This window comes from Dermatophagoides pteronyssinus, unplaced genomic scaffold (genome assembly GCF_027571235.1).
Source record: "Dermatophagoides pteronyssinus isolate colony J.1.1.1.1 unplaced genomic scaffold, Derpt_VIB-CSIC_2022.12 sq0011, whole genome shotgun sequence".
In the NCBI taxonomy this organism is placed as follows: Eukaryota; Metazoa; Arthropoda; class Arachnida; order Sarcoptiformes; family Pyroglyphidae; genus Dermatophagoides; species Dermatophagoides pteronyssinus.
The window spans coordinates 883,956-894,287 of NW_027461535.1; the positions used below are offsets into that span (position 1 = coordinate 883,956).

Below are 10,332 nucleotides of genomic sequence, written 5' to 3' on the forward strand. Positions count from 1 at the left end.
ATAATGTTATCAGATTTCAAAAATCTATTGTCGTTTCCTATTGGTAACATTTTAAAAAATAAAATCTTTATTGAATATTTTTCATTTATTATTTACAAACAACAATGACAAATTTCATATTACACATTCATAACAACAAACAAACAAACAAAAAAAGGAAACAAATAATTTTTTTCAAAGAGAGGATATAACAAATTTTTTTTCAGTGTTTGTGTGTGTTAAAAATTTCAAACATTTTAAAAGTGTTTGTTTTTTGCATTTGCTTGATTGTCTTTTTTTGCAGATTCGATTATTGTTTTGACTAATTGATTTGACGACGAAGAAGCTTGGTTTAAACATTTTTCTTGATTTGATTTTGGTCTAATTCATGGTATGATGAAAAAAAATCATACGAGGAATTTTTGTATATATTGACTAGTTTTACATCTGTAAAGAATTTTAAGGGTGCTTTTTTTTCATTGATGGTCATCTTATGGTCTTCGTACGCGACTTGATACTTCGGTTGATGATGTTGATCTAATGTCATCAATATAAACAGTCAATAAAAATTTATGTATCATATCGAATGATGTAAAACTAATACCAACAGCAATTGGTCCTTTAACCCAATTTAATGAAAGACCTTTATATAAACCATGTACAAAACCTTCTTCGGTGATTACTTTTTTCATTGTACCAATTATACCAAGTTCACTATAACCTTGTTGTGTTTGCATTCGTCTTCTTACAATATCTAATGGATATGATGCTGATTGACCAAATAGACCAGCCATTGCACCGAATAACATACGAAATAATGGATGAATATCATTATTGCCATAATAATCTTGATTTGGGATAATAAAATAAAATAAATATTCAACTGCCAGATAGAAATCCTTTTTTTAAATATACAAACCATAATGTAATCTTTTAAGAGTTTCATATGTAAAAAAACTAAAACCAGCATATGGTATTACACCACATAATGTTGGTGTAAAACCACGATATAATGAAAGAAATCCATCTTGTTTGATAGAACGAATGAACACTTGTGAAAGACTTGGATACATGCTACAAACAGCCATACGTGCACGTGCTACATCCAATGGATAGGTAGATGCAGTCGATATAAAACCTGCCATTGAACCGGCAATAAATGAACGATGTGGATGAGCTCTCCTATTTTATTTAAAAAAAAATCATATTCAAATTACATGGAAAATTTTACAAATAATCAAACTTACTTTTGATCATTAGTTTCTACTTGTAATAAATGTTTAAATTGTTCATGACTTGAATATTGTATGGCTGCATATGGTATAACACGTGCCATTGTAGCTGAATTACCACGCCATAAATTTGTTATACCAGATTCACGATATGATTTTAATAAAAATTCCAATACAGCTGGAAATGTAAATGCTTTATTCTGTGTTTGAAAATAAATTTTCGTACGATCTAATGGCGCAATGGCCGTTTTGGCCATTGCGCCAGCTATTGCACCTGCTATTAGAGACGTGATTACTCTTTCGCTATGGGTGATTTTTTTATCGGACTAAAACAAAAATTGAAAACAAAAAAAAATCATTAAACAAAACAAACATTTTTAGATGAAAATAATCTTATTTACCCTTACGGTCATTGAATTCTTTGGATTATGATTATCAGAATCTTGTGAATTTTTTGATTGACCAATTGGAAAATTTTGGTTGTTTCTTTCTTCGTTCGAACGAATTAAAAAAGACTTTGCGAAATTACATTCGTTTCGAACAGTAACAATATTCGCAACAAACAATATTTTGCTTGAATGTGTTGAAATTCGATTTTTGAACAAAAATAAAAAACTTTGAAATAAAGGCAATCACCGATCTCAAGTAACAAAGATCATCATCATTATCACCACCGCCGCCGTCGTCTTTGTCGTTGTTAAATGATTATTGGATTTTGTTCTTCGGTGGTCTGATCGATCGATCGATCAGCAATGGTGATTGGCCAAAAATTTGATGATATAAAATGTTGATAAACAGAAAAAAGAAAATCTAATGAAATTAAAAACAAAAAATTTGAAACAAACAAACAAAATGATATTGCAGAAAAACAAAATTCTAAAACAAATAATTTTGAGAAAATAAAACACAAACGGTAAATATCTGTTATTGTTGTTGTTGTTCTGGTGCAATTTTCAGTGTTAAACTTTAACATTTTCAAATCATAATTTAAAGATTTTTCGATTATTTTTTTTCGATGAAGGTGAATTTCAATGAATACTTATGATTATCATTGGTATTCATTCAATGGTGTGTGTGTGTAAAAGTGTATAGGTACTTTTTTTCGGTAAAAAAAAGACATTGATAAAATAAAATGAATGAATTTTGTGACACAAATGTACTTGACATTGGTGGTAATGGCAGCAAATAAAGTAAACTACTTACATTCTTTTATTTTCAAATGATAATGTACGAATCGAATGAATAGAATCCGATGATATTATTACAATACAACAATAACAAAATGTAACAACAACAACAACAAAAAATCTTATGACTGACTTAGAATTCTTTATTAATCGAAACAACAACAACAACAACAGAAAACTTTCAATGAATCCAATGTACTAAAGTAATATGATGATGATGAATGGCTGCGAAAATATCAGGGGAAAATTATGAAATCATCATCATTTGTTTGAATTTACCATTCATATTCGTAATTTAATTTAGTTCAATGATAACATATTTCTTCTTTTTCTTCTTCTTGAAGGTTGGATTCCATTCGAATGTTCGAACGATTGTTTTTTGTATACAAAAAAAATACATTACCCCAAAAAAAAGATAAATAAAGATACACGATGTTTACACATATACGCGTGCTACTAGCATTTAGTAGCGGTATTAAAAGTTGGAATATCCTTTTTTCAGTAAAAAAAAAAACAGTGGTTTTCAAACCTTGGTATCTTGTGAAATTCAAGAGGGTTCCCAAATCAAATGAAGAAAAAAAATCGTATCAAATATCCTTGCCTAATTACAAAAATTGATTATTGGGTTGACGATTGAGTTAATCAATCAATCGATCAATTAATCGATCGGAAAAGTGTGGCCAATTTTGTTTTGGTAAACATTTTTTCTGTTTGTTTTACCATTCAATGGATCTAATGTGGTTAATAAACACTGTTTTTTTTTCCAAAACATACACACATTGTTGATATGGCGAAGCACATGATTCGAAATTTTTTTTTTTTTTTTTTGGATTTTTTCTCAACACCAATTCAGCTGATTAGATAAAAGAGAAATCAAAAAAAAAGTGTCATCGACAGACTAAATTGACAACGTGACAACTTAAATCATCGATAAATATCCATGGTGATTATCAAAAAAAATGTACTACAGTATTTTTTTTCTTCTTCCTACATTTCAAATGGCCAAAACATAGAAACAAGACTCAACGAACACAAACGATGGATATCTCACGAATGTTTCGTGCTTGTAAATTGGGTGATTTTCAAACTCTCAAGTAAATATATTTAAGTAAATAAAAAGATGGATAAATGTTCTAATTAAATGTTATTGTGATGATTTTTGTTTCTGTTTTTTTGTTTCTTTTTTCAAACCACAAACAGAACTTTGATCGAAACCAAAGATGTTGATGTAAATTTTCGTGATAAATTTGATTCAACACCATTATATTATGCATGTCTTTGTGGTCATATGGAAGTGGTTCGTTTTCTACTTGAACATGGTATGTGTGTCGATCAAAACAGAAAAAAAATGTTCCAGAAAAACACTCATTGATTGAATATATATAGGTGCCAAATGTGATGTTAAAACATTCGATGGTGAACGTTGTGTTTATGGTGCATTGACTGATGATATACGAAAATTATTATTAAAAGAATATAATGTTATTAATAAGAAAATTATTCGTCGTAATGATTATGATGAATTTCTAAGAAAATTATTAAACGATACAAAATATACGGATATTATATTCAAAATACATAATAATCGTTATCAATTCAGAGCACATCGTTGTATATTAATGATACGATCAAAATATTTTTATAAAAAATTTTTGGGAAAATGGAAAGATAAACATATAATACAGATTAATAATAAACAAGTAAATCCGGATGCATTCAAAATATTATTACAATATTTATATACAGGAATTGTTGAATTTTCATTCCGAATCCGTGATGATGTTTGTCGATTATTTCGTCAATGTCATTTGAATAAAATAAACGAAATGATTGATTGTCGTATTCAAGAATTGCAAAAACAACGTCGTTCATTATCAATGTTTCGAAATAAAAATGTAACAATATTTTTAGATTTTCCTGTTTCATTGGATTATCGAAAATTATTTCAAACAACATTACCTGAAGAATTTTCCGATCCAAATGATGACAACGATATTGAATCAATGAAACAAACGATAACCGGTGATGTTGTTTTTCAGATTGAAAATCAACAATTTAATTGTCATAAATTATTTTTTGCTATACGTAGTGATTATTTTGTTGCATTATTTTGTGATCATTTTCAAGAATCATCGAATCATCGAAAAATTCATACCATCGATAAAATCAATAAATTCATCATCAATGATCGTATTGATTTATTTCGATTATTAACTTGTTTCATTTATACAAATAACATTGATAATGATATAACATTAGATCAAGTATGTGATCTACTTTATGCTTCCGATGTTTATCTTATTGAATCATTAAAAAGACATTGTGCAACAATAATCGGTGCGAATATCGGAAATTTTAATCCAATCGATATAATAAAATGGTCAAGAATATTAAATCTACCAAAATTAGAAGCAATAGCAACACAATATATTGCTAATAATTTAAAAAATTTTATAAATGAAAATGATTTTAAAAAATTAGTTATTGATGATGCACAATCAGTACGACAACGACAGGAAACCGATACAATCGATATTATTGATGATATTCGTTATTATCTTTCGATAAATTCAACAAAAAAAGATTTACAATATGAATTTCAACAAATTGATTTGCTTCTTCAATCATTGCAATTGGATGCTTGAACATGATTCGATTCAATTCAAGCAGTATTCATTAATGAAAAATTGATTCGACCAAAATCATTATTATTTGTATTCGAAATGATGGATGAAAGATTTTTTGATGCATGTACACGCCATGATCCACCACAAACACATTTTTTTACCCATTGTTGATCCCATGCACGTGCTGCCGGTGATCTTGTTGTTGATTTTATTGATGATACTGAATTACATCTTGTACATGATCGTATTAATTCATTTGTATTTTCATCAACATAACCAAGTGAAATATTTCGTAAAACATCTATTCGTCGATCACCATGAATATTGAATGTACCTTCAATAATGGGAACTTTTACCGTATATTCTAATGATGGTGATTCAATACCATAATGAAGAATTAATGGTAATGAATGACTATATAATGTAGGGCTTGCAATTCCAACCGATTTTAAACAAATATCCATTTGATGTATCATAACTTGATTTGGTAATACACAACATTCATCAATAATTGTTTCATCAATTTTTTCCGTTGAAAGTACCAATTTGGATAATAATTTATAAATCAATGATATAACATCAATATTTTCATGCATCTTATTAAAACTTGGTACATAATTTGCATTGATTAATGACCAAAAACGAATAATAACCAATAATTCTCTTAATGTATTCAATGATTTTACATCAAACAATAGGCCAGACTAGATAGTTTTTTTTTAAATAATAAAAAAATTTTCAGTTAAAACAATTGTTTTTCAATCATCATTTTTCATCATTCTTACCCCAGGTATACGAAATTGTGGCTGATGACATTGTTGCGGAATCGATGCCAAAAGATAAAGTGCTAAATCACAAACCCATTGTAATAAATGTTGAAATGATTGTTGAATGGCTGCTTCAACACAAAAATCTTTTGAATCTAGTTTAACTAAAATTTTATCAATATTAATAAATTGTTGAATATCATTATTATTTAATGGTTTTGTTTGTATCATTGAACTAAGTTTTTCAGCTGGTCCTTCATTTTCTTGATATTCACGTGCACGTATTAAACGTTTAATTGTTTCGGCAATTGCATTCAACATTTTCATTGAATAATAATCACCCGATTTATATGATAATGGACCAGAATTTACACAACGATACAGTGCTGCTTTTAGTTGTAATATTTTATCAAACCATTTTTGTTGAACATATGATGGTTGTTTTGATCCGCAAAAATTTTCAGTAATTTTTTCACAAAGTATATCAACAAATTGTGATTTAACACTAATCAATATATCCCAATAATCATTACCGGATATTAATGCATATTCCAGCATTAATTGAGCAAAATTTATGCTCATCTGATTACAAGGTTCAATCATTGGTGATAAACGAAAAAAATGTAGCTGTGAAAAAGAATCGATCGCTACCATAGCACAACTACTCCATGTTAATCGTATATCACGAATAATGGATAATTTTTCCGTTATTATTTCTTGTTGATGAAATATACGATTATTATTGTTTAAATTTGAATGATTTGTTGTTGTTGTTGTTGTTAAATCAACAGTAACTAATGATTGTAGATTTTGTCTATATAAACATTTTATAGTTTTATCTGTATAGGCAACCAATATATATGATAATGGTGGTGTTGTTTCGAATAATAATGATGCGGGTGTTGATAAAGCTGATACATAATGAATGGATGTAGTATTCATATTGAATTTCCATTTCAGTTCGGTAATATTCGTTGATGATTGATTCGGTTCCAATTTTTTTAAATTTTTAATAACATTATTAAATGAAACAGGGACATTACATAATTCCCATAATTCAATGATTGAACCATTTTTCCCTGAACCAACAACTACAGCAGCATCTGGACATTCACGAACAATAAATTTCAATCGACTTACAATTGGATATGATTGATGATTGGATGAATTAAGTAATGAACAATCCATATTAAAACTTTCATATGATTGACATTTAATTTTAAGTTTTTGTTGTTGATTTTCAATCAAATTCAATGAAATTGAAATTGTATAACAATGAATTGGCATATTAGAATTACCATTGGATGTCATTATTAAAAATGATCCATTTTTCATATAGGTAATATCAATTTGTTCAATATTTGCACGGCTATTATTCAATATAGTATATTCTTGATGTATTTTACCATTCGAACCGAATAGATGTGCATAAACAAAACCAGTACCAGTTATACAAAGATAACCATCAGTATGTTTATTACCAAATTGTACAACTGATGCTTGTAAACGATCATAATTAAATTTGTCTTGATATTGAACATCCAGATCTTTTTTATCATAATCGACCATAATTTTCTGGCCAGAATGAAACCAAATACCGGCAATAATACGATCACCAGCAAAACAACATGAATGATGATCTAAACGTTGCCAATCGGAAAGAAGAAAATCACGCATCGACCATATTTCAATATTTCCCATATCATCACCGATCAAAAGTTTACCACCTTTATTATCCCATTCCAATACGGTAATGTTTTCATCATGATCTTTAACCCGATATGGATGATATGGTAGATTTAAATCAACAACATAAACTCTAGTTTTAAGTAGATTATTCTCTTCCGAATCATCTAAAAGATCAAAATTCGAAGTAAATGCCAGAATATTATTGTTGGATAATGATGAAATGACATTCGAAGCACTAAGTAAAAAAAACAGAGTTAAACAAACGAACAAACAAACAGACAATGATTATTTCATACCCATCTTCAAGAAAATGTCGATGATATGGTGCAACATCATAACCAAAAACCGAATAAAGATGATCCATTTTGTTTGGTTAATTTGAAGAATATTCGAGGGAGATTTTTTTTTGGAACAAAGAAAAAATCATGTGTCACCCAAAGTGACAACTATGTGATTGCCGAAGTGGAAATAGTTGAAAATGATTTTGGGTGAAAAAACAAAGCGAATTTTGTGTTCATTTTTTTTCATTTTGTTTTCTTTTCAAAATTAATTAAATTGCAAACAAAAAAAAATCATTTTAAACGCCTGGCTAAATTTAGCAAACAATAAAAAAAAATAGAAAGTTTTCCTTGTTACGGTTATGTTATTGTCGACGTTGTCGTCTGTCAATGTTTGTTTTTTTTTCGAATGCTGATTTAAATCTACAAAAACGTCTTTGCCAACCTTTTTGCTTTTGTTTTTTTACATCATTCATAATTGATTACAAAATAGGTACGAATAATACTTAATTATTACAGTTAAAATTTACAAATTTCGAAACAATAAAAACTCAATTTGAATGTATAATTCTTAATCGAATAATCAAAATAAAAAACAAATTTACAAATGGGTAATCTACTGTATTCGGTATGTGGTATTTGATTGGGTTCATGTGTATTTTATCGTATTTTACTATTAATCAAATTTTATTTCAAATTTTACAGAGTAAAAAAAAGAATGCCAAAGAACAATTGGAAGATATACAAGAAGAAATCTATCAAATTGATAAATATAAATTAACATCATTTTTACGGCAAAAAAATTATCTTGCTTTGGTTTATTTTCTATTCATATTAATCTATCCAACCGGTTTGGTTTATATTTATTTTACATTCGATAGTAATAATAATCGAACACAAATATTATATTCATTATTATTTATAATATCTCTACCGATTTTGTAAGTTTTTTGTTGATTTTTTATTGATTTTCTAATGAATTTTCCTTATTTTTCCTTTGATCAAAAAGTGTATATCTATTTCGAAAATATTTACATCTATATTTTAAATGGATAACCGATAATAATAATATACGTTTAGTGCAATTATTGAAAGAAAAGAAAAAAATTTTATCCAAAGTACAGGAAACAGAAACATTTAATGATGCAAAATGTATATTGGAAAAATATGATCCATCATTATTAAGAAATCTTTCACTTTCATTGAATAATCTTTCACAAATTGATAATGCTCCGACAACAGCGACAACACCGATTCGTGATCGACGTACAAGTACGTTTAGTCATCAACAACAACAATCACAACAAACATTACCATCGCAAAACAATAATAATTTAAATAACCGATTAACATCACCAATAAGAAATTATAATCCGAATCGAATAACGGGACAATCATTACCACCGCAGATGAATCGTAATTATATGACGCAACAACCACAATCATCATCAACAACTAGTAATCAACAGCAACCAGGAATGATTAATATATCAGCAACACCAATGATCGGACAACGTACAATCAAACCAATATTACCACAAAATCGTAGTACAGTTGAAAAAGTTATTGATTATATGTTTAATGATGGTCCAAATAATCGTTATGCATTAATTTGTCCACATTGTTTATCACATAATGGTATGGCATTACCGGATGAATTTGAATATATTGCATATATTTGTGCATATTGTGGTACATTTAATCCATCACGTAAAATACGGCCAGCAGCACCTTCACAACAACAACAATCGCAACAACCACAAACACAACAAAAAGCAATTGAACCACCGCCGACGCCGCCATCGCCAACATCATCATCAAAACCAGGAAACCTGAAAATTGTTGAATTATCAAGCGTACTCAATAAAACGGTATGTAGATTAAGGGATTTTCATTTTTTCATTCTGTTAATCCATTTTTTTTTATTCAAAAAACAACCACCATATAGATGGATTCAACAATAAATAAACCAACGGTTGAAGAACCATCGGATGATCATCATAAAGATAATGATCAAAAATCAAAAAATGATCGAAATGAACGAATTCGTTCGATTGATTCATCCAGCGATGAAGAATGAATGAATGAATGAATCAAACAACGACAACAAACAAAACAAAACAACAACGATTTATTTATTCAATGATTGATTATGATTTTCAACCAAATTTTCATTGAATGAATCTTATTGCATTTTTTAGCGTTTGAGTAAAAGAAAACAATTAACGTATCATTCTCATCCTCATCATTATCATTATTATTTTTTTTATACTCATCAAAATGTTATTGAAACGAAATTTTGAAAATTTTCGTATTGATTAAAACAATTATTAAAAAGAAAAGAAAAGAAAAGCAAAGAAAAAAAATCAATGTGTTGAGTGAGTGTTTGTTGTGTGTGTAATTTGGCAGTATTCGAATCAAGAATTCGAATTGAAACAATTCGAATGATCACATGGAATAAGATAGATTCATATAAAACTTACATAACAAAAACTCAATGATATAAATGAAACAAATGGACATTACATATAAATAAAAAAATAAAGATTGATAATTAAGATTTGATATAAATG

The 10,332-nt window shown here is 28.1% G+C and overlaps 4 protein-coding genes across 7 annotated transcripts; 2 read left to right on the forward strand and 2 right to left on the reverse strand.

Annotated features, from left to right (window-relative positions):
- Positions 1 to 44: 44 nt before the first annotated feature.
- DPCoAC (dephosphocoenzyme A carrier) lies at positions 45 to 2,556 on the reverse strand. Of its 3 annotated transcripts, none has more exons than XM_075821593.1 (5): positions 2,415 to 2,556; positions 1,613 to 1,941; positions 1,227 to 1,537; positions 899 to 1,161; positions 45 to 826 (listed from the first exon to the last, which is right to left on the reverse strand). In XM_075821593.1, exons 2-5 carry the CDS (start codon positions 1,622 to 1,624, stop codon positions 471 to 473), a joined length of 942 nt encoding a protein of 313 aa, XP_075677708.1. In that variant the 5' UTR covers positions 1,625 to 1,941; positions 2,415 to 2,556; the 3' UTR covers positions 45 to 470. The 3 variants fall into 3 exon arrangements, with proteins under 3 accessions (XP_075677708.1, XP_075677706.1, XP_075677707.1); XM_075821591.1 differs by having other exon boundaries at positions 1,613 to 2,021; positions 2,415 to 2,553; XM_075821592.1 differs by lacking the exon at positions 2,415 to 2,556 and adding an exon at positions 2,124 to 2,222 and having other exon boundaries at positions 1,613 to 2,021.
- Positions 2,557 to 2,669: 113 nt separating this feature from the next.
- LOC113799830 (ankyrin repeat and BTB/POZ domain-containing protein 1-like) lies at positions 2,670 to 6,005 on the forward strand. Of its 2 annotated transcripts, none has more exons than XM_027350527.2 (3): positions 2,670 to 3,506; positions 3,599 to 3,717; positions 3,785 to 6,005. In XM_027350527.2, exons 2-3 carry the CDS (start codon positions 3,687 to 3,689, stop codon positions 5,041 to 5,043), a joined length of 1,290 nt encoding a protein of 429 aa, XP_027206328.2. In that variant the 5' UTR covers positions 2,670 to 3,506; positions 3,599 to 3,686; the 3' UTR covers positions 5,044 to 6,005. The 2 variants fall into 2 exon arrangements, with proteins under 2 accessions (XP_027206328.2, XP_027206327.2); XM_027350526.2 differs by having other exon boundaries at positions 3,193 to 3,492.
- MED16 (mediator complex subunit 16) lies at positions 4,730 to 7,972 on the reverse strand. Its single transcript, XM_027350525.2, has 3 exons — positions 7,778 to 7,972; positions 5,811 to 7,716; positions 4,730 to 5,729 (listed from the first exon to the last, which is right to left on the reverse strand). Exons 1-3 carry the CDS (start codon positions 7,843 to 7,845, stop codon positions 5,061 to 5,063), a joined length of 2,643 nt encoding a protein of 880 aa, XP_027206326.2. The 5' UTR covers positions 7,846 to 7,972; the 3' UTR covers positions 4,730 to 5,060.
- Positions 7,973 to 8,236: 264 nt separating this feature from the next.
- Lnpk (zinc-ribbon metal-binding protein lunapark) lies at positions 8,237 to 9,988 on the forward strand. The gene is made up of 4 exons (XM_027350528.2): positions 8,237 to 8,387; positions 8,465 to 8,700; positions 8,769 to 9,630; positions 9,708 to 9,988. The coding sequence occupies exons 1-4, from the start codon at positions 8,367 to 8,369 to the stop codon at positions 9,837 to 9,839; spliced, it is 1,251 nt and encodes a 416-aa protein (XP_027206329.2). The 5' UTR covers positions 8,237 to 8,366; the 3' UTR covers positions 9,840 to 9,988.
- The last annotated feature ends 344 nt before the right edge of the window (positions 9,989 to 10,332 follow it).